The sequence below is a fragment of the Pelecanus crispus genome, chromosome 2 (assembly GCF_030463565.1).
Source record: "Pelecanus crispus isolate bPelCri1 chromosome 2, bPelCri1.pri, whole genome shotgun sequence".
In the NCBI taxonomy this organism is placed as follows: Eukaryota; Metazoa; Chordata; class Aves; order Pelecaniformes; family Pelecanidae; genus Pelecanus; species Pelecanus crispus.
Window position 1 is genome coordinate 171,057,332 of NC_134644.1, and position 23,685 is coordinate 171,081,016.

The 23,685-nt window shown below is 39.8% G+C and overlaps 1 protein-coding gene across 9 annotated transcripts in view; it reads right to left on the reverse strand.

Annotated features, from left to right (window-relative positions):
- PTK2 (protein tyrosine kinase 2) overlaps positions 1 to 23,685 on the reverse strand; it is a 165,653-nt gene that overhangs the window by 64,306 nt on the left and 77,662 nt on the right. For 8 of the 9 annotated variants that reach the window (XM_075704800.1, XM_075704803.1, XM_075704805.1 and 5 more), the window contains exons 8-13: positions 23,046 to 23,186; positions 22,249 to 22,326; positions 21,140 to 21,247; positions 19,728 to 19,845; positions 11,216 to 11,246; positions 8,623 to 8,675 (exon numbers count right to left, since the gene is read on the reverse strand). In XM_075704800.1, the coding sequence (XP_075560915.1) occupies positions 8,623 to 8,675; positions 11,216 to 11,246; positions 19,728 to 19,845; positions 21,140 to 21,247; positions 22,249 to 22,326; positions 23,046 to 23,186 (529 nt within the window). Of the gene's footprint in view, positions 1 to 8,622; positions 8,676 to 11,215; positions 11,247 to 19,727; positions 19,846 to 21,139; positions 21,248 to 22,248; positions 22,327 to 23,045; positions 23,187 to 23,685 lie in introns of those variants that run through there. The other variant, XM_075704806.1, reaches the window with a different exon arrangement.

Sequence of the window (23,685 nt, forward strand, 5' to 3'; positions counted from 1 at the left end):
TAAACATGGACATATTGACTTTCTGGACCTTTAAAAGAACTTAATACAAACCAAGTATTTCACATAGCAGGGTTACACAGAACAAGGGAAAACACAGTTTCTCTGTCCCACTGAAATACAATGCAGACGTATTTTATGATCTGAAATCTGCCGCTGCGGTTTTATCCCCGGCGCAGACCTGTTTTGCCAACTGCTATTCTAGCTCTCCAAGGATCTCTGGGCAAACGCCCCATGGTACTGTCCTCACTGTCCCCTTTCCTAGTCACCCTACTGCATTTAATTAGCAAAGCGCTTATCAGGAGAAGAGAGATTTTTGAGTAGGAGAAAATACAAAGAAGCCACAACTGATTTCACACGGTGAGAAAGGAGGACACAAGACAACACTAATAACCTGAGGATAGCTGCTCCTTTTGTTTCTCTTGTTACCTGCTTTCCTCTTTCCCCTCCCTCCTCTATCTCAGGAAATGCAAGAGGGGGTTTTAAAAGCCAATCAACTGAAACCCCACACCTTGTTGCTGGCAGTCCTTCACAGGGAAAACTCAAGAGTGAGGTCCAGCCACCTTGAGTTATACAGGCTGGAGCTACAGGTGTTAGAAGAGAAGCCCAATAGCACAGAAACAGCACGCTGGCACAGCGTACTAGTCAGCGGTGGGAGGAGTGGCAGAAGGGCAGAAAAGGAGAATTACCCTTCAATAAAAATAACTTCACATTTTTCATAGATTCTGGCAACCTAAGAACCATCAAAGCAGCTACATTTACATAAAAGCACCACCTCATACACAGTCATGCAGTTTTTAGTGGCCAGATTTTGACGGATAATGTGCAGAATTTTTTTAAAGGTGTATTAACTGTGTACAATCGCTGTCCAATCTAGAGGCTGCATGTTGGATTTCATGCCTGCAAATCTAATGGGCAACGCTCTATTACGTACAACACGTTCTTTGCTAAGATGGCGATTTTAGGCCAAAGTTAAAACAAGTGGGTGAGATTTATCATCGTATCCTAAACAACAAAAACGTACCATTACAAAAACTGCTGGGGTGATTAAAAAAAAAAGATAAATCATTCATCAATTGTGAAAATTTACACGCCATTGAAAATGACAGAATATTAATCAGCTTCAATGCTAAAAACTGAGAGAGGTGCAAGGAGTGGGCAAAATTACTGAGTGTATCAGTTATTTCCATGTATACCATATTACTGCATTCCTAGGGACCCATCTAACATCACATAGCACAATTTTCAGTGCTATCATTCTAACACAAACCTGAGGTAACATTCATAAAAAGCTTCAGACATAGTATGGAAGAAAAGAAAAAAAATACTACAGCTATTTTAAGAAGCTACTGAAAAGGTACTGAAATGAGAATAAAGGAATCCGATACTCCGTACTGAAACAGAAGAACAGGTATAGAATCACTGGAAGCAATGCAAGCTGTCTAAAAGGGAAGACATGTTTCAACTCTTGACCTGTCTGCTGAGGCTACAAAGCTAATTTAAGCTTGAAATGCTGTTCACTCTTACATTGATACATGGGTAGCAGAAGCTGACTGAAACCTGACCAACCTGTTTCATACGAAGGGCATATTGAAATGACAAAGGTGTGTTTAATTCATCACATACGTGTCCTGATGCCCTGCGATACTCAGTCCAACTTGTCTTCTGCACTTCGAACTTTGCCTTTATGATTTACTGCCTAAAGTTTGTTCAACTATTCTGCCAGACTAAATGGAAGGCTTTGTCTGAAACTTACCACACCTTCTAGCTACAAAAGTAAGTCTATTTAGGTAAAGAGTTAATTCTAAGTTTAAAAGAAAGAAGTTCCAACACCTTTTCAGGAGCTTAGAGAGTACCTGCTTGAAATGAATACTACTTAGAAGGATTTCCACTATTCCACACCAGCTTCCAGCCAGGATATCACTGGTGTCTACCTAAATGCCCATAAAGCTCAGAAATGCTGCTGAAAACTGCTCTGGACTTCTTTTTTTCTATTTAGTTCCTCTTCTCAATACTAAGTACTCACTAGAATTATTGTGTAGGAAAAGAAAAAAGAAAGAACAAATTGCTTGCTATGCAACAGACTACATTAGAAAGGAAGCGACCAGGCTAGAGGGCAGTTAGTACTGGAGCTCCTCGTTAGGATTGTATGAGTAGGGAACCAATACTGGAAAGCTGAAACTGGTAATGCCCCATTCTATTTTAGCCGTACATTCCTGAACCGGTTTGAGGAAAAACCCTGAAAAAAAAAAATCTATAGAAGGAATAAATCTATTTGTTTTCAAGCTTTTTGAAATAAAATGAGCACTATGCAGTTGTCACATCAAGTATGTTTATACATAAACAACAAAACCCCAATCCTAATACTGCATAGAATATTTCTTCAGTCATACGACAGTGTTATTAGGAGCAGAGCAGAAGTGTCTGCTCAAATCAAATGAACGGATCACAAAGGGGGAGCAGAGGAGGGTAAGAACTCTTGAACGAACAACGCAGACTGATGAAATCAATGCAGTAACTTCCTAGGCACTAATACGGAGGAAATCTGTTTGGACTGTCACCACAGTTCATGCTGGTCGTCTTACGCGTGAAAATAAGCATTTTAGTCAGTGTAAAATACAAAAAGATAACACCACCAGTCTATTCAACTGTGATGGGAATCTGAAATATTGTAATTTATTAGCATTAAGGGTATTTTTAACTATATTATCTTCCTAATCAGTAGAATAGCTGGGTGAGTTAAGAAGCTAGTAACTCCCTTTGTGAGCTTGGAGACTAATGACTTGCTCAAGGCTTGCAAAATTAATCTGCAGTAAACCTTAGGCTTGAACGTCTCCCAGTCCTGTGACCATATGGTAGAGCTACAGCTGTACAGAGCCTTTATATTCCTCCAATTACTTAAGAATTTGAATGTATAACTATGTAATTTAGGCTAAGACTCTTAGTCTTTCTTTTCAGAAGAAGTGAGCTGTAGAGTATGACATAACTGAGCTAGCAGACAGTCATAAGCACTCAAGATACAGTCTTTCATCTTAAAAATCTACTTATACTTTTCAGCACTGTCTTTCTGGAATTGACTTGATGAAATGAACATGAAAAAAACCCCAACTTTACAACCTCAAGCAAAGAACACTTTTTTCCCCCTACCAACTAATTCAAATGGAACTAGGAAATACAAGTCCTACACAAGAAACTCTTTCAGAGTTGAGCACAGGGCAGACTTTCATTTTGAGCATAGGAATCATGAAACAGAGCATGCACTGTGCTTTGCAAGCAGAAGTGATTCAGTAAAATTGTATTTGTCTTTCCATCCTTGCTCACAGCTTTGCTTGTGATTAGCCTGCACCATTCACCCATATACATTCAGGTCCTTTCATATGCCAACATCTCCTTCATTAAGAATGTTTTTAAGTGTTGTAATACTGAAATCAGGTGAATATATTTGTTACTTTTTTTCCTCTCCTGTTCGTTGCATTTTGACATTTGGCTCCTGCTGTATTTCAGTTTGTTCTAGGTAACCTACTGGAAGTCTCTCTCACAGATGAACTGTACCGTACGTTTTTTTCCTGCATGCTAAAATCTCACTTAAGTCATGCCTACCTCTTTCAAAAGAGACATTTTTTCATTCAAATTGCAATTTCAGCTAAATACGATGACTAAATTGGCAACTACTTTAAACAGGATCTGCTCACAAGTAGCACCTTAGAGAAGAACTCTCATGCCACTTCACTGCCATGACTGGGAGTTAACCACAGTATGTGATGTAAGTGTAATGATATTACACTATAAATGTGTGATTCTAAGGCAGAACCTGGAAACTTGCTGTGAAGCCCCTCTTTCAGGATGCTAAAATCCTTCAGTTCCTCTAAGAAAGCTCTCTCCAAGAGACCCAATTTCTCCTTTGCAGGGCATGTTACTGGATAGATCTAAATCATGGGGTGCAATTACTATTTCTTACAGAGTCACTATAAGCAAACAAATTTTCTCTTTTTCCACTGTAGAGAGGCAATGGCACACCAGCATTAGAAATTTATGCCATCACATTACCATGTACTTACAGCTACATCCCTTTTGACCTTAAAATGTTACTTGTGTAGTAACAACAGCCACGCCAGCTAGGGAACAAGACGACAAACAAATTTCTCTTTAAGATACCTATTTCCCTATTAAAGACATATAGTCTGTTACTTAGATGGCTTGAACAGCCTGCCTTAACATCTGAAACAGCGATGGTATTTTTAAACACCTTTCAATTTCCTTCACCAAATAAGCACAAACTAAAGCTGGAAAACCAGCACCCACTGTGAACGAAGACCAACCCTGTGGCAGGCCCTAAAAACCCTCTTCAAGCACATGGCCGGTGCTGGCTCCGGCAGAACGGCTCATCTTCTTCCTTACTGTCATCTTTCCAGTTACAGCTCCCTCCCCACAAACACGTTATTTTATTCAGCAGCACCTGAATGTTCAAATGCCAAGAGTAACTGCTTAGAATCACAGAATCATTTAGGTTGGAAAAGACCCTTAAGATCGAGTCCAACCATAAACCTAACGCTGCCAAGATCTGTTCAATACTCTGCTTGTTCAATACTTGCTGAAACAAGTGGGCCTCAAATGTCATATTCTGTAGCACTGCCTGTATAGTAATGTTTGAGCTACGATTAAAGATTTATGTCCACAGAATTCTCTAGTGCAAAGGAGGCACAACGATTAGCCAAAGGATGCAAAAGCGTATTTATTCTTCCTAGTCATATTTATATAAGCGAGGCTGGGGCAGGAGAAACCAAAGAACTCTCTATCAGAAAGAATTTATGTAAAAAGGGAGCAAGTAAACTAAGGCTTTATTTGATTTCATTTTATGAGGAACTTTTTATAATATATAATTGACTAGGTAAATTATTATTTTTGGAAATATATGTATCAGGAAATATGTGCATCACCTTACTAAGGCTAGTGTTTGCTATACCAAAACAAACCGCTGCCCAAAATAAGTTCCTGTAGGCTAGAGTAGAGCATTTTAATAAGGTGACTCCAAGCAACACAGGAGGAAATCTGGTCAATGAAATTATAGTAAACTGGTATGCTGCTTCTTATAAATTTGATATACTATTTACACACAGCAAATGCTTTAGCCTCACTGTTAACTGAGTGTACACTCTTGGCTAAGTACAAAGAATTCTTTTTTAGTGTAAAAGACAGAAGTAGAGGGAGAAGGAGATAAAAGTTGGAACTACCTATTAGCCAAAACACTCATTGCTTCTCGTGAATCACAGTAACTTAAATCAAAACATCAGATGTATACCAAAGAAATCTGAAATCCAACTCATTTAATTTGGCTTCTTATTTATATTTCTTTATAACCCTACACACAAATTAATGTAAAATTTGAGGGATAAAATTATTACTATGCTTTAAAAAACAGGGGAAATCTGGCAGGCATCTTACTTGCACACAAGTGAAAGACAGTGCCCGCTGCAAGAAACACGTAATTTGAAGAAGCAAGGCAGACAAGTAATACCAAAAGAAACAGAAACAGAAGCATGCACTAAGAGGTGTGTGGTGAAACCTGGTTCAGTGACACACAGCCGTAAGAGAACACCTCTTGGCTCCCAGGTCCAGCAATCTGCTGCTTTGGGTTCTTGAAACCAACTTCACCCTTCACTAGTTTGAAAAGGCCTTTATTTGGGGGGGGGGGGGAGGTATTTAAAAACCTTCTATCTTTGTATTCTTTGGAATACTGAAACACTTGGAAAGAACAAGTTTTCATTTCACTAAATCAGAAATATTTCAAGGTGTGTTAATAAATATCTCAAAAAGAAAGACAAGGCGTCTTTCATTAACAGGCTAATTTTTAAGCCTACAAAACTTTAGACAAATACCTGAACTTTTAGACCACCAAATCATGTTCCACACTGTTTTTTGGCTATTGCTGGTTTCCCCAAAGTCTGGCGGGGAACTCACTGTGAAACGTTCCTTTAGAACAAAGGGTATTAATACTATAAATATGTTTGACTGCTTAATTTTCCTGCTGAATGTGTGTCTCAGATTTTTGCTATTCAGCTTTAGCATTGGAAGAGTTTTAAACAAAGGACAGCAATCTCACTGAAAACAAACAGCGGAGTTAATTTATGATTTACACCATCAGAGGCATGAAGGACATTACAGCTGTCAGTAAGTTATAAAAGCTCGTCTTATTTGAAGCCTTTAGCTCTAAGTCATTTAAATGTCACCAGAGAAAAGCTCCTATTCTGCAAACCAAGATAGCATCACCCACAGCTGGCTTTGCACTGGATGCTGTCAGCTGTCAGACTCTGCTGACCTGTAACTCTCGGGTTAACTGAACATTATGTACATCTGTTGCCTCCGTTGTTCCATACTGATGGATCAGTTACATGTGACAACAGGACTGACACTTCTTCATATCTACATACAGTATTACTTTGTTTATAACAAGCTGATTCCTTTGGGGACTCAGAGATTCTTACAGAAAGCACCTCCCGAGGAAAAACCCTTATCACGCAACTTCATCTCAGCAGCCTGTCTGCGGTTTAAATTTAATATACTGACATCCATGCCACACTCGATGCATTTCAAATAATTTTGGGGCCAAAAACCCAAACCAACCACAAAAAAAAGTATGTCAGTGTTCAATGTACCCTTAGTAGAAAGAAGAACCCTTGAGAATGAATAATAAATGCAACAGCTTGAATCACTCCAGTATTATGTCAGTGTTTCCAGTGGTTTGTAACACGGTATAAAAAACAAGAATCGAGCACAATAATTTCTTTGTGGAAAGATACAAAACCTTACTCCAGTACAAGAAAAACACCTAACTGGTTTTGATTTCAGCATCGGAAAGAAAGGGAGGGACATTTGCTGGTGTAATTTGATTGTTTTGCTTTTATGACACCAGGAGCCAGGTTTGTGCCTTACAGCTTCCTTGACATTCACTTGGAACAACCAGCTCAGCTCCAGCGCTGCTGCTTCTGTTTCTGCTGTGGTCCTACAGCAAAGCTCTCACTTGCCCGTCATTCACCTTTATGTGACTCCAGAGTTATGTGGTATTACAACTGAATTCACCATTAATATCAAAACACTACTTCAAAAGCGTAGAGGAGAAGCAAGTTTGTGCTCTGAGACGCAACACTACTGATGCGTCAAATGCATCAAGCAAAGGATACCTAAATTCACAAAGTCAAAGTGACAGCAATAAAGGAACATGAAATAAGCACTTATTACTGCTTTTAGTAGTAAAAGTGTATCAGCATTCTTAGATAAAACTCAAAGGGTGAAGATATGAGGTGGCAGGGGAGTATGACTATTTTGTCCTGAAGATTAGCTTTTTTGGTGTGAGCGATTAAAAAGCACAGCACTAATCACTTAAGAAATGTCAACTTTTTGTACCAGCTAAAATGAGCCACACAGTAAGAATCAAGAGAGAACATGCTGACCATGCTTCATGCTTATCTACCTTATCTACCATGCTTGCTTGATAGGTACTGAAGGAAGAAGAGCTGCTATTTGACTCTGAGAGGTAACAGTAACTGATGAAGCTTTATTACACCTCTGCAGCTTGATACATATTTTAATTCCAGATCCTCTCATCTATTTTCTTGCACAAGGTCTGTTTACTTGGGCTTCCTATGCCAAGGGGTGAATCTCAAACATCTTTCAAAAAAGGTTAAGGGTAGGGAAAGAAATCTGAAAAGCAGAAAATTAATTAAACACCTACGTATCTTTCCTCTTTCTTGTATGAAATATGTCGGGTTTTTGAGTAAGTGCCACTAAGCCCTCACATAACTGTTAAAGTGGGGCTGCAGCTTCCCTATAAGCCGGGGCGGACATTCGACTGGGTCACAACACTGGTTCCTGAAGTTCGTGGCCAAATACTAGAAATCTATAGGAACATGTCATAATATTAATACACTTTTGCACTGAAAATCTCCTCAACAAATATTATGTATAAGGACTTAGAAAGGTTTTTTCTACTAAGACACTGAATCAATCCCTCAAAAGGATTTAAGATTCTATAAAAGAAAAATGTTCACTCTCAAGTATAAAAGCTTAAAAAAACCCCACAGTAACTAACAGAAATCGTAGAAGCCTATAAGCTATAGAAACAACATGTATTACCTCACATGCTCGTCCTTCCATTAACTTGTGATTTTCAACAGGAAAAATCAAGTGCTTTGATCTAAACAGCAGCTACCAAAAAATAGCTATTAAGTTTCTTCTTTCTGAAAAGTGATGATTAATATTTAATTGCCTATTTTCACTTTTCAAAGCTGCTCCTTCATAATTAACACATACTCAGGTAATTTAAGTTCTAGCCCACAACATTCTACTTCATTACAAAGCTAAGTGAAAATATTGACAAGCAGCCTTGCTTTGAAGTATTCTGGCCCTGCGTTACTGCACGGATATGGCTGCTGTCACAAGAGACGCTACACAGGATAGCTGCAAAAAGTTTCTCTTTAGAAACTGCACTACAAAGGCAGCACAACTACGGTCTTGGGAAAGTCAATAGGCATGTAGCAAGAAGTGAGCTAAGTGCGAGTGAAAAATCTGCCAAAACATCTGCTAGCTTTATAAACAAACTTGCCTTTTTTTTTTTTTTATGAGCCTTACCTGACACAGAGACTGTGTGTGACCTTACTCCTTGCTTCTCATTGTTGGCCAGCCTGTAAAACAGAGGTTGGAATCGCTGAATGCTGTACATTCTTCACGGTCACATACACTGGGAATTCATCCTAACAGGGCACCTACTGTAATTAGCAGGGCCAATCCATTTCCCACAGTGACAGATTTTGAGGGGGAGAAAAGTCAGAAAGGAATCTACCATTTCAAACCTATCTGGGGGAGTAAGAGCGGAGAGAATGCGTTACCATTTTAATTAGCATATTGATTCACAACAACAGAGCAATTTTCAAGGAAAAAACGAAACCTAAGTTTTCCAAACTTTTAAGATCGAGCCATGCACGTCTAAACTTTGTCAATGTATGTAATTTGATGATGCTTCTACTTTATGTATTATTTACTGGAAGTAAAGTATGAATTGAGTTTTTGTCTGTAAGACGACTTACCCTGTACAACAATTTTAAATTGATTTACACAACAAGTAAATTAAAAAAAACCCCAAACATTAAATTTAAATGTAGTTAGCTATAAATGTTCATTAGTAACAGAAATTCCAATGAATTCCTCTGAATTTTTTTTATGTATATACATAAACATAATTTTCATGGTAAGACAGCAAGAGTACGGCACTTCATGCTCTCAGGAATCTGGAATTTCATCTGGCAAAGGCAAATCTTTCCAGATGCAAGATGGTGTTGGCTAGTAGTTTTATACATTTGACAAAGCTCATTCCTCTGTTGCCAAACTACGAGCATACATGGTGCCCTTGTTTAAACAGACTCAAGCGTACAAATTCAGTTTTGGTAAACTGTCCCAAAAATGGGGAGAAGCTTTTGCTTCAAACCTTATTTTATCCCACAAATCCCTACAAATAAAAAAAAGGATAAAATTTATGTAATTAGAAAGTTATTTTGCATTTCTCAGTTGTATCTATTTAAGTAAAAACAAATTTTCCTCTTCTGTATGAGTACACACTAAGTTTACCAGGTTTACTGCTTCCATCTCGATTTTCATTTCCTTTTCCTCCCTACCATTTAATTCCTCTCTTTCTGCACCATGAGAAAGCTACCTGGCTAGCGAGGACTGCAGCAGGACCTGTGAAAGAAGAGCAACCACTAGCATCTAAGTGGCTAGTTTCTTGCACATTCAGGAACAAATTGTGTTCCATACTCCACCCACTAGTTAAAAAAGTAGTAACAACAATAATTCTGGACTTCTTCCAGGAATCAAGGAAGAAACAGAATGAGATGGCTGGGTCAAAGTAGGCACAGCCCGTATGTCCCAAAGGAAAAAGGAAGAGGTAAGTCACCATAAACCGCTAAATTTCATTAAAAAAAAAATTGGTCTTTCAACAGTTGTATCCTGCTACTGGATACTAGTGATACTGCCTGATAAGGTTCAAGGAGAACAATCTGACTAGACACGGCTTTAATCTGGGTCTGAAGGTGGCTACTAAGAAAGCAGTCAGATTACAAACAAGCAAAAAAAAAAAAAAAAAAAAAAAAAGAAAAAAAGAAAAGTGGCTTGGTTAAAGGACTGACGTTTAGGAGACCACAGTAAGAAACTGCCCATGGAAAGGGGAGACAACCATCACAACTTGCCAGACAGGATGGAGATGTAGCCACTGACACCTGGAGTGCAGAGAATCAGCAGGAAGAATTAACAGGCTTGCCTACTACTGCGTTACGGACTACCGGCTCCAACAACATAAGATTATTCTTAGGTCAAACAGAGCTAAATTAGAAATCTTTTCTTATTTACCTTAAAGCTTGGGAAGAAGAAAAATGCAGAGAGGTATCTTAGCATACTTTATATAAGAACTGTTAGATGCAGACAGCATGTCTCAGCATACCTCGGATATGGTACCACCACAAAACTAGCCAGAGCAAAAAACACAACTCTATTTGCCTGACATACATTAGCATTTTCTACAAATCCATAATTAGTATCAGAGAAGAATTTTTCTACATTACTATATTTAAAAACATAGATTAAAAAGTGTTTGCTCTGTAAATGACATTCATTATTACACTGAACCTAGAGATCCCAACTTAAGACTTAAGTAAACTTAATTCCAAATTAGACTAAAATTACAGCAATTTTATTAACAAAATGTGACACGACAGATTTATGATAGGAGAAAAAAAAAATATTTTCTGTATTTCACATAAGCAGGAAAGGGCACATATAGGAAAAACAAGAGCATAGCCTGACTCTCAGATTGAAACCACAATTCAGAAACCGTTTAGCATCACTCTTGTAATTTACTTTACTCATGGACTCAAAATAAATAGCCTGAATCGCAGTCAAGCCTTTTCCAAAACATCCTCCTTCTATTATTGTCAAATATGGTCGATGCATTATACACTTTTTTCCTCAGATTTTATTTCTGGTATCTCTATAGTTTAATGCTGCTGTCAGTCATTTATGCCCCATGGTCCCAAATGGCTGCCTGCTATTTGTCCTAGAATCCAAAAGCAACAATAAAAATTAAGCACGTATATAAAGTCCTAAAGTGTCCCTTAAGCAAAACTATTTTTCAAAACATTTTTTAATACATAAGAAAAGAAAACATTAAACTTACTTTGGTATTGATGGTAAAGCTCTTTCACCTTCTGTGTAAACAAGAAGAAAACAGAATTACAATTTTTTCAAGTTTCCAAATAACTTCTCTCAACGTGCAATACATACATGCCTGAAACAACAATCATCACAATCTCTCAGGGAAACTCATGTTGATTCAAAAGACTGTTCTATACATATAGTAAAAGCAGCATATCAACACAGCTCCTTCTAACCAGTGATACAGACCTTTTGGCTAACTCTTATCTGCGAGAACAATGTATTCAGAATATAAAAGTTCTTTTTTATTCTTAACAAGTAACTGATAAATCACCTGCAGAAAGCGTAACAGTATCTCATCTCTCTAGTAAAAAATGTTTTTATCTCCAAGATGTGCTAAGTGCTAATATATAAATAAAACAACTGAAGCCAACTTGGACTTCCAAGCAAGACAACTGAAATAAATCATTAAAGCACATATCATATTGATTTCACATTTAGTTGAGATTATACAATAGTAATGCTTAGTAGCCAGAGATGAAGTTAGCTTTTTGTAAGCTGTTTTCAAATCCTTGCCAGTCTTTTTGATAACGGTATTGTGTAATAAAAGCTTGGATGTACACAATCAAGCTTTTTCTTCCCTACTGGATCTGAATGAGACACTTGGTATCCGTGTGGGCAACGATGGTGGGGAAGTTACGAATCCTTTAGTAAAACACCAATGATTTACAGTACATGAAAGCATGAAGGGAAGGAGAGAAAGTGGGCAATTAGAAAATGGTGATACATACCAATTACACAAAAGTCATATAACTTCTAGTTTGTTCTTATCCTATGTTAAAATACCTTATATTTCCAGACCTTATCAAAGAAAACTACAGTTTCGCTGTTGTGTGCTACGGGACTGAGTAGACACATGCCCAATACCTGGAGCCATGCTCAACATAGTAAACTACAGTATTTTGTTACCCTTTTTTGTTTTTGCTGTCTAAAGGTAGAACAACATAGTGTGGCTCATCAACCTAGGTCTGTTTTTATCTGAAACAATGTTGAAGTCATAAATGATGCTAACAGCACGGCCTGTTAAGTTCACAGAGATCCATTTTGCTTTTCCTACAATTTTGCTGAACTTTCACCAATCAGGTCTATTGCTTCCATGCTAAATTTCTGCTGCAGGCTGGCTGGCTTTTAGGGGACTGATCAGACCTCTCAATGTTAAGAAAAACAAAAAAACCCTTTGGAAATTGCCTAGGCCTCTATAGTTTTGAGCAGGGATGCACTGTAATTTGCTATGAGATGGATGTTGTATCAGGATGTTTCCTTTCACCATCTCAATGGAAGTCTGCCTAATTTTAGTCAAGCTATCACGGGTTTTTTTTTTTTTTTGGGGGGGGGGGGGGATCAACTGCAGTGCAGGCGTGCTCAGCAGAGCTCTTACAAAGCCTCAAACCTAAATTCCTCCTCGGTGAAGAGACCACAGCACTGGACTTGGGCTGCACACGCTCCAAATCAAGCTCACTGCTACAAAGTCAGATCTTTCCCCGTGGGTTTGGACACAGGAAGAGAGACAGGGTGATGGGTACTTAAATGTGCTGAAGTGGGCCCACCTTAAGCGCAGAAAGGGTGAGAGTGCTGCACCTCAGGGTCTGCTGGGGGATGTTGAAAAGGAAGATGGAGGAAAGAAGGGAAACAAAGAGCTGTGGTTTGGGAGATGACCTAGAGCAGCTGGGCAAAGTGACCAGAGCAAGCACCTGAAACTGGAGGGCAGAGGAAGGACAGGTAGATTATACAAAAAGCACGAGGTGGGAGATAAAGGTATTGTGATGTTAGGGTAAATGACACCTTCTGGGAAATGAAACACAGACATCCTGAAAGGTAGTGTGGAGTGACAAGTATCTGATCAGATGCTTGAAGATGACAAAAAAAGATTCAGAGGGGAGACCCCCCAAAAAGAGAGACTGGAACGGGCACTAGAGGATTCACAGTGGATGGAACCGGGCAAAAGACATCAAGCTCAGAGAAACAGGCAGAAGAGTCCTGCCTGCTGCGGTGCAGGGCTCCCCAGGGTTGTGAAGGAGACTCGAGAACCTTCAGCTACACCTGGTATCTACACCAGCTGTCATCATTATTTGTGAAAGCATCCCGTGTTCTAGTTTATACCAAGTTATGATGCTACTGTTAGTTATCCCAACACCGCTCCTACATTTGGCAATGGATTTAACGGTTTAGATGTTGCTGATGAATCAGCAGTAAAACATACTTGTAGTCTGTTGTTTTTAAACACTTAGGAAATGATACAAACACCCAAACCTCTGTGTTAAAGGAACTTTATTAAACCGTGATGTTAACTTCATCTTTCGTTACTTTTAAATCGAGGTAACTGGTGCACAATTAATGAGCAGCTACTCAAAATAATTTTCCTTGTATTTAATATGTAGCTCCATCACATATTAACTGCACGCTATCCAAACTGTATTCTAAAGATAGAACTTTTAATTTCCTCTAGGATTTTTTTGTTTTGGTTTGGGGTTTTTGTGTGTGTGTGTGTGTGTGTGTAGCACATTAGTATCATATTTGGGGACTTCAGAAACATCAGCGAACGATTTCATAACACTTGCAGGGCCACAATGCTTCATATGCTCAAAGTACTGCCCTCAGCTGCGGATCAGCTGCAAATGTAGACCCCAGCCTCTTAAGAAAGTGAGAAATACCACAGGAGGCAACTGCTAGCGTATGCTGAAGTCAATTGCTACCTATCAAAAAGGATCTGAGAGAGATAAAGATAGAATCTAACTTTCCAGTGCAGTATTAAATTTCCTTAACCATGAGATGCCCATTCTGTTCCTCCAAGTCCCTACTTCACTTAACTGAACAGCTTCCTATCGGTGCAAAACATAAAGCAAGGATCATAATAAAACATATCTTTGGCAACAAAATCTTCATTCCATCTTAACAGTAAACCCATCCTACACATTTTGTGAGATAAGGAGAATGCAAATAGAAGTGGTATCAGTTAACGAGTAGAGTGTGACAAAGATGCAAAGAATTGAAGATGGCTGGAAAACGGTGAGAGGAAATGTTGGGACAGAGAAATGGAGGGACTCTAAGTTAAATGAACGTTTGTTTCCAGACTGGTTGGAAAAACAGGCTGCACGCATGGGCCCAGTGTAACTAAAACCCCGTTATTTCTGATCATCATCCTTTTTACTGTCCTTTGCCAAATTCCATGAGGCATGACTGATGGCGTTCTCATTATGAACAGAACTGGGCCCCTGTCCTCTGGGTTGACGGGGTGGGAGAGGCAGGCCACGCGCGCTCAGCCCGCGGAGAAGGAAGGGGCACGCGGCCCCGCTTTTAAGCCGCAGTCTGACGTGGGCACTGACCGCCTACATGGGCGATATCCCCCTTTTGGCTGCTGGAGATATGCGGCAAGTGCAGGGCCAGATACGGACAGGGGAAACTGGAAAAGTAAGCATATTTAAAAAAAAAAAAAAAAAAAAAGGCAGCCAGAAATAAAAAAACTACTATTAAGTAGTATTAGAGACATCTCCCATTTCACTGGAGAAAATTCAAGAAAAATCCATCCACATGGAACTACCGTTGAAACGGCGTATCAAAGCGGATCTTATAGACGCCTACGTGCTCTCTGGATGCAAACTGCTCACTTCAGGCAGTGTTTCCCAAGCTGGTGCTCATCCATTTACAGCTTATATCCCAAATAAAATATGAAACATTCATTAGTACCCTTGTAGGTCTGAAGTCAAAATTCATTACTAACAACATCCCAGTAAAAGCATATGTTGTTTTTCACAAGTTGAAACCCACAACGTTTTGCCCAATTCTATATTCAATTAAAGAAACGGGATACGCATGATTGTATTGGGGTGCCCGTGCCCCGGGGCTGGCGGCGGGGCTGGGGGCCCCTGTGAGGGGAGGCCGGGGCTGCCCCGGGCCGGACACAGCCGGTCCCAGCCGGTCCCAGCCGGCTCCAGCGGCCCCAGCGCAGGACACAGCTGAGCCCCTCAGCCAAGCTGGGGGCGCCGGCAGCGGGGAAGAGAGGTTTCCGAAAGGGCCCGAGGCGGCCCAGGCAGAGGAGGAGGAAGCCAAGGAGGGAGCAGCAGCAGAGGCAGCCCGAGGCCGCAGGAGGAGGAGGGCAGGAGGTGCTGCAGGCCCGGAGCAGGGATCCCCTGCAGCCCTGGAGAGACCCCGCTGGAGCAGAGAGCCAGCCTGCAGCCCGGGGAGGGCCCCAGGCCGCAGCAGGGGGATATTTCCTGCAGGAGCTGCGGCCCTGGAGAGCCCAGGCGGGAGCAGGTTGTCCCTGCAGGACTGCAGCCCGGGGAAGGGCCCGCGCTGGAGCAGGGAGCCGTGGCAGGAGGGAGGAGCGGCCCAGAGGGGCTGCCAGGGGCTGGCCCCAGCCCCCATGGCCGCCCGTGCGCCCCGCGTGGGGAGAGGAGCCGGGAGTGAGGGGGGGGAATGTGGGAATGGGGCAGAGGGAAGTTGTTCCTCTAATTTTGTCTCTGCTTCTCACTACCCAAATTATTCTAATTGGTAAGAAATTAATTTTCCTGAATTTGAATATCTTTTGCCCTTGACGGTCATTAGGAAGTGCTCTCCCTGCCTTTATCTCAACCCATGCGGTTTCTCATCCTATTTTCTCCCCCCGTCCTGCTGAGGAGGGGGAGTGGGCACACAGCTGAGCCTGGCTGCTGGCCAGGGCTATCCCACCTTTTTGTGGCCCAGCGTGGGGCTTCAGGAGTTCAAGGCAGCAACTGTAATTGAAAGAGGTAGCGACCAAAAGTCAGACTGGAGAATAACAGGGAGTGCATTAATTATGGGGAGCTTGGATGCTGATGTTGGGAATTTGTCGTCGTAAAGTGGTGATGGGAGAAGGAGAGGAGTATTACTGTGTTCATACCGTTTTGGTTTTTTTTGTTTTATTTTGGTTTTTCTTTTTCTTTTTTTTTTTTTCCTTTGGTGATGATGATACTTTAGATTTTGACGTTGGGAACTTTTGTTGATGTAAGTCAAGGTCATAGAAAATGTGAAATGAATGCGTATTTTAGTGACAATTATCAATTGTGTCTGTCTGTCACAGAAGCAAGGGGTGGAATGGTGTGGAGGCGGCTGTGAGCAGCGCAGGGCAGCCCCTCGTCTCTTCCCACAGCGACCACCCATGCAGCCCCGCTGCTTCCAAAACCTCAGCACGTCCGCCCAGTACCTTCCACCAACTCCTACAACCCCTGGCTCCGGGAGACGTGAAAAAAACTCTCAAGTCTTTTGATTTACTGCAATGTAAACTGTACTCATCCGACTGAAATTATTTTTAGCCTTTTACAGGAGTTTTGACAATTGTGCATTACCTATAAAGCTTGTTTAAAGTGATTAATAGATCCAAAATTCAGCCACTAGACTTAAGATCACAGGAAAGCTACTTAGTGCATGGTCCAATCAGTAAATAGCCACTTAATATCAGTTTAAGTTTTCATCAGTTGCTTCATTTGCGCTCATTGCCTGTAAGAGTTAAGTGTGATAATGGAAACAGAAATATTAAGTTTAAAGATTCCACATGGTCTAAGGGGACCTGTATACCAAAATATTTATGAAAAATAAAACAAGCTGAATGGAAATATGCCAAACACTGTCCAGGTCTTAAACATTACCAAGTGCTCTCACCAAATTAAGAGAACTGGATCATTAACAGATAGCAAGACAGTTAATATCACAAAAACACAGGTTCTTTTAGCAAGCAAGAACGTTAATTTATGAGGAGACTTGCAATAAACGTAAATTTATAACAAAGAGGGGACGGGAAAGCTCAAAGAGGGAAGAAAACCCATCTGTTGGATCAAGAGCTGCCATATGATTTGTTTCTGATGTGCCTTGTATAATCAAAGCTCACTGTGGGAGGGATATGGCAATGCACATCATAGTGGGGACAGCTCTCCTATGAAATGTTTAATTAATATGTTGAGTATTGCTATGAACTTCAAAAGAAAGAAACCTCAGACAAAAGAACCCCACAATTTCTTTTAACTGGAGCGATTCTCTTAATGTTTGCATAAAGAGGAGCGTTCCCGAAGTGCTATATAATGTTCCTTTAACACAATCACTGCTCATTTGCTCTGTGTTAAAATACACCAATAATAATATCACGTAAATAAACACACTCCATTAAATGCATTGATTTCTTTTCCATTCATGCCTACCGGCAAACCACAGCACAAGGCATAGCTGTGCCTAGTACTGTACAACACACAGAAAAGTCAGAGATCTTGCCCTTAGCAGAGCTTAGTGATTCTAGAAGACAATAGCAGTTGAACGATAAGGAAGTCAGGTCAGAGGAAGACAAGAATTAGAAAGAAAAAGTGCAGAGTGGGTCAATTTTTGTTTCTACCTACAGCTGCAGTAAGTCAGGACCCACGTGCCCTGCTAATTGTAGATGGCAACTGTTTGCATACATCATGAAACAAGGAAGTATTGAAGAGGACGTGGTAAATCCTGTGGAGATTTTGCCTGGGAGCTGCTCCCGTGCTCGGGCAAGGACAGCGCAGAGGGCAGCAGAGCAAGGCTAGGCTGAGAAATGGAAACACGCATGACAGGAGCACAGTCAATGCCACGATGCACAGCACTGGAAGCTGGCACGCTGGACGAACAGAGCTAAGACTCCATGAAGGCCCTGACTGCCTGCGGTCGCTGTTGTGAATGGCAGAACTGGAAATCATCAGGCAGTGGTATTTTGTGGAGTTAAGAGCATTTATGTACAGGTAAGAGAAGGAAAGCCATTCTGATAGCAGAGGAGCAAGCCTACAATAGCACCAGCAATGTAGACTGAACGGACCCAATTTCCAAAATACCACCAGTGCAGAAATGGCAAGAACTGGACATACTCTACGCGTGTGCCTCTACAGAAAAAGCAAAGGACAGTGTCAGAGCTATCCACCAACTTAGTACGACTGAGAGGTTGGGAGAGGTAATGGGTTAAGATATGAAAAAGTTTTAAAAGCTCAACTTTGGCGACTATAGTTCAGGCTGAAAAACAGCCAATCTACTGGGTATTAGAAGGAAAGTTTTGGGAGTGAATAACAAGGACTGTAACAAACCCCGAACTATGAATTTTCAGAGAAGAGGAGGCATGGAAGACAATCGCTCACAGGTATAGACTGGACTAGTGAAATGAAAATCTTGGCTGGTGATGCCTATTTTATTTTTAGAACAACAAACTAGCATTATCACTGATGTTAGCTTATCCTTTTGGTGTCAAATTTTGGTGCCAATGGTTCATCATCACTGAGTTGTGCGCTACGTCGGCTAGAAGAGCTGAATTTGTGCCGAGGGAAGATTTTGCTTTGTATGGAGGTAAGGCCGCATGACCAGTGCAAATTCTAACAAAGCTGCTTGTGTTGGAGCTAAAGGTTAATCACACATGCTAAGGGTCAGAAATAACAAACACACATGCAAATTTAAGAATAACCTGAACAATTACGAAGTGCTGTCAAAACATCTAACACCCTACAATCATTATTTCTTCATTACTGAATGACCAAGTTTCAGGTGGGGGTTTTTTTCTGCCATGCACAGGCAGGATGCTATATACGGACCTGGGAAAGACCTGTGCTATGTTAATAATGTTACCCCATTTGAACAACTACAGACCGGGGAAAACCAGGGGCACAAAAAAGTTAAAACATGGCTAAGAAGGGACTCAGCTTCAGATTGGAGAGCTTCTGGGATGGTTCATGTACTTTCTTGTATTACAAACAGGGAAGAAGAAATAGCTTACTCATTGTATTAGAAACCAAAAAAGCTGGGATGAATTTCCACAAGTAAAGATTAGTACAGGAGGACAGAAATTTCAATTCCTAAGCAGCTTTGCTTGGATGTTTTTCAATAATTAAAGCTGGCTGAAATTAGAAAAAATTCTAATGGAATTTAATTAAAATTCTCTCTTTAAAGCTAGGTTTACCTGCACCCTGGTCTCACTGCTTCCAGCTTGCGCATTGCCACAAAAACAACTCATGAGCACTACAAAATGCATCTCTCGTTTAGTTCTATTTTATGAGAAAAGCTCACAAGCTTTTCTCAAAGTTTTTACTTTTTAAACAGAGACATTTTCAGTATCTAGGAGGAAGTCGAAATTTTAAAAAATCATCACTAGTCAGAACCTTATTCAAATGCATTCTAACCAACCTCTCTGAATTTCCACTTGTATATTAGGGAATCACATTTCAAGATAACACATCCTTGTTAGGAATGCCCTTGATTACAATTTATTTACACCTGCTAGTTAAGTTAAGAATAGTGTCAAGCAGTGATTACTGAAAACTAGTCTAAATTATCAGCCATTACGTAATTTTTGATGGAGTGACATTTACTATCGGTGTTTCTTGTAATAGAAAATACCTCATGGTTCCTCCCCGAAAGACAAGAGCCTCCAAGTGAGGTTTTTGCTGATACCTTGTGCCTTCTAGTCAAATGCAAAATAATCTATCAGTAGATACGAGTATAGCAACTACCAGAATGAAACACCTCCTTACCTTTCTGTGGCCTGATAATAAAAGATTGCGTGGCTCCATTCACCAGTCGGCAATATCCGTCTATCAAGTCAGCCATATTCTCTGCAATGGTTAAGGATGGTGCTGTCACTGTCAGAGGCTAAGGAAGGAAAAAAACAAGGCACCAACAAAGAGGTATTATTGTAGTTGCAACCACTGAGTAGAACAGCTGTGTCATTGCATCTGAACTTTACACACACTTGCCAACAGTAAACAGAAAAATGTGGGTGAGCAAACAGCTATCAGATTCTTGCTTTACCTTTTATGTAGCAAACTTAAAACATGAGGTTCAGAAAGCACAGCTGATAAAACCATCCACCCAAATGTAGTATTAATCTGGGCTTATTTAGTGGCTTGCTAGCTAAACTATCAGTCAACCACTGTTCGTTACAACTGCAATAACTTCTACAGCTATAATTATGACATTTCTGAAGAAGCCGCTTATTCCTTAAAACTCTTACAGGTGGTATCTTTTTTCCACCCTTTTGCAGCAATTTATTTTTTGCCCTAAAAAGAAACCTTCCCAATTTCAAAAAAGATAAATTAAAAAAAAGATGGACAGTGGAAAAAGAGATGAGAAACATACAGACAAGCTATTAATTTTAACACTGCCAACATTCATCATCCTCTGCACAGATTTGCCAGCTTTGCCCTCAATCCTTCCCTACCACAATGACTGCCTGCCACTGCACTGGACCAGGGCAGAGATTGGATTTCGCTTCCTGCTCTGCCTCCATGTAATATGAGGGAACAAATTCTCCCTCTTTCACATTTCTCTTTTTCACAGAAGTGAAATTGCTCAATTTTCTCTTTGGGACCTAGCATTGTATACATATGCAGGCTACTACTAAGTTGCACTTAAAGGCTAGTATTTTTAAATTAAGCTTCTTTTACAAATATCAAAGTCTATAGGCACCAGATGCAAAACCTAAAACATGTAATGATTTATAGCTCTAAGTATAAAGCTCTAAGAGATAAATAGCTCTAAGTCTATTTTAGAAACAAAAATATTTGACTAGTATAATGATGACTGCTCACACTCAACTTCCCTTTCCCCTTAAAGAACAAGAAAAAAAATCAAACAACTGCAGAATGCCGATGTTAAAATATAATGCACTGGCTGTAACTACAGGAGGAGCAAGAGAGTTTAATAATAACAGAAGTCTTTGTACACATACACAGATAGACAGTCCACAGCTTAAACATGCATGTACAAAAATGAAGGATGCATGTAGTATAGCGTAATTACACTGACAGCAGAAAAATCCAGAATGAAGTTGCACACCAAAACAGAAGTACAATATACAGAGTATCTTCATTAAGAGGATACTACTCTCCACCCCTTCGCAGGAAAACCAAAGCTAGTAAGCCCATCACAACTGTCAATACCATACCTCAGGTGCACCTGCTATCTTGAGTTGCAACATCCCTTTTCTGTCCTTGTCTTCACTGTTTGAATACTGAATAGTTTGCACTTGATTAAAGTCTGCTAGATGAGTTGGCTGCAGAAAGGCAATGGAAAAAGTGGGGAAAATTTCAAAGTTACAGCAAAGTACCTTTATTCCTGATGCTGCAGAAGCACATGTAGACTTTGATCTCCAAATTACATTTGTAGAAATCTGTTCCTCTGTTTCTTTCTACAGTTTCATTAGGCTTTGGCTAACAACACATAAAAATATCACCAAGGTTTGCAAAATGAAACCAAGTTTGCCTACAGAGGTCACTGTTGAGTAACTCCAGGCACATGCTGAAGTACATAGCGGGAACAGCCTCTTGGAGGTCAAGACAGAAAACTCAACAGGTTAGCCCAATGGAATCTACACCAACAGCTTACTGAACAGACCTCCAGACTGCTGTAAAAGTATGTTCTTACCTGGCTACATATTCCTGATCGCCAAACCTTTTCACTACCTTTGATATAATTGCAACAGAAGTTGGACATGGGCTCAACTTAAGTCCTGATTGTAAAGGTCCCAATCATTTCACTAGAAGAACCTGTCTGAATAGAACTTCCTTGCACCACAGAGGTGTACAGGAAATATTGTAATACAGTCAATAGCAGGTAATGAAAAAGCTATTAAGGGTATAAAGTAAAACAAATAAGCCAGCAATGACTGCACAAACACTGAACACTAACTGATTAAAAATGTTTTCTTTTACACATTCCTGAGAGAGAGAATAATTTGGAATAATTTGCATGTTTCATTGTTAAAAAGTCACCATTAATGCTTCAAATTCTGCAACTGAGCACTTCACTGGGTACGAAAGCCAACAAATTCGGTGCTAAGGCTGACGCTGTCTCTCTGCTTAACCCAACTGCGTTTTTTCCGATCCCAAATCATGAATTAATATCTGAATAACAGCTGGATTTGGTGAATCTCCCAGCTCTTCTGTGTTTAACTCAAAGATTAGACTTGTCATTTCCCTTTGTGTGAAGTTCAGTTTACAACAGGTCATGGTTGTTAAGACAGTAACTGAGAAAAGAAAACAGAAGCAGACTTACATTTGCACCCTTGTCTGTAAGGTAACTGATTCCTTCTTCTGGGCCAATTGCCAGTTCCACTGAAATAATCCAGCTTGACTTCAGAATCAAAGGAGAGAGACAGGGCAAAATTTCAAAAGTAAGACAAGACCTTGCTATGGAACACTATCCTCCAATGTTCTAATTACAGTCTTTAGTAATTAATCTCTAGAAGCTTTTAAACTCTTCAAACAATTTAAAATACATTAAAACCAAGTAATTCTATAAGTAGCAAAACTCTTCATGACTTGTTTCCTGGGGATCCCTGCTACTCAAAATGCGTTTCCATGTGTTTTATCTTAGGTCTACATGAGAACTGTGTATTTCCTATATTTCCTCTTGTTTTCTCATGGACATTGATGTTCATGTTCTAATTTCTACTTGAGTGTGTATTTTGACAAAGCTTGCAGACTTAAGGCCCTTCCTCAAAATTTGTTTGAAACTGGTAGAGATTAAAAGGCACTAGAGGAAAACTTACTAACAGAAGATGATGAGAAGTCTCATTTCCTCATAAAACCAGCTTAAAAACTGTTTGACTTTCACAAATGAAGCACTGATAAACATACAATTCTTACCCTACTAATGAATGGTGCTTTTTTAACAGTCAACTGAGAAAGTTCTAAATAAAATCAATAAATATAATTTTGTTGTTAATGAAATCCAATCATCTCTACAGCAAAACAGGAACTAAGCAAGCAATTAGTTGCAGAACTAAGCAAAACCAATTAGATTCATAACTACAGCATGTATTCTGGTGACTGTCACATTCTGCTACTTACACCGAGAGCACACTTGAAGCATTCCTTGTCAAATCTGTACACTGGAGAGAGGATCTCAAAGAATTTCAAAATACTTTCTTCTCTATTGAGGTTGGCAAATTGTCGAAATGTTTGTTGGATTAATTTTCGTAGTGTTTTGGCCTGTGTATTAAAGATAATTATTTTAAATCTAATCAGTGATGGTGCATTTTAAGAGTTTCAGTCACTTAGTATCACTAACAGTTTATCAATGAGATGCAGACAATTCTCAAGAAAAAAAGAAGCTTCAAAATATAAGGAAGTTCTGCCTTCTAACTTCTGCTTGGGAACAAAATTATTTCTGCTATGTATTACAGAGGGAATATCTAATTAATAATGTTTTGAATAAATTACAATAAAAGACATGTTAACTTTTGCAGGAACTGTTTTTTCTAGCTTCCTCATTTCTCTCAACTTCTTTACCGTGTACCAATACAAAAACACAGCAACCTACACCTTCATACTAGGTTTTAAACTTAAATCACCATTCTCTGATCTGGTAGTAAGAACCCAGCTGTAGCTGTGGCTTAATCTCTGTGCACAGTATGTTAAGACTATGCATAATGTACTGGATTCTTAAAGTCCAAGAATATGCAAAATAACTTCCATACAAAAAGATAAA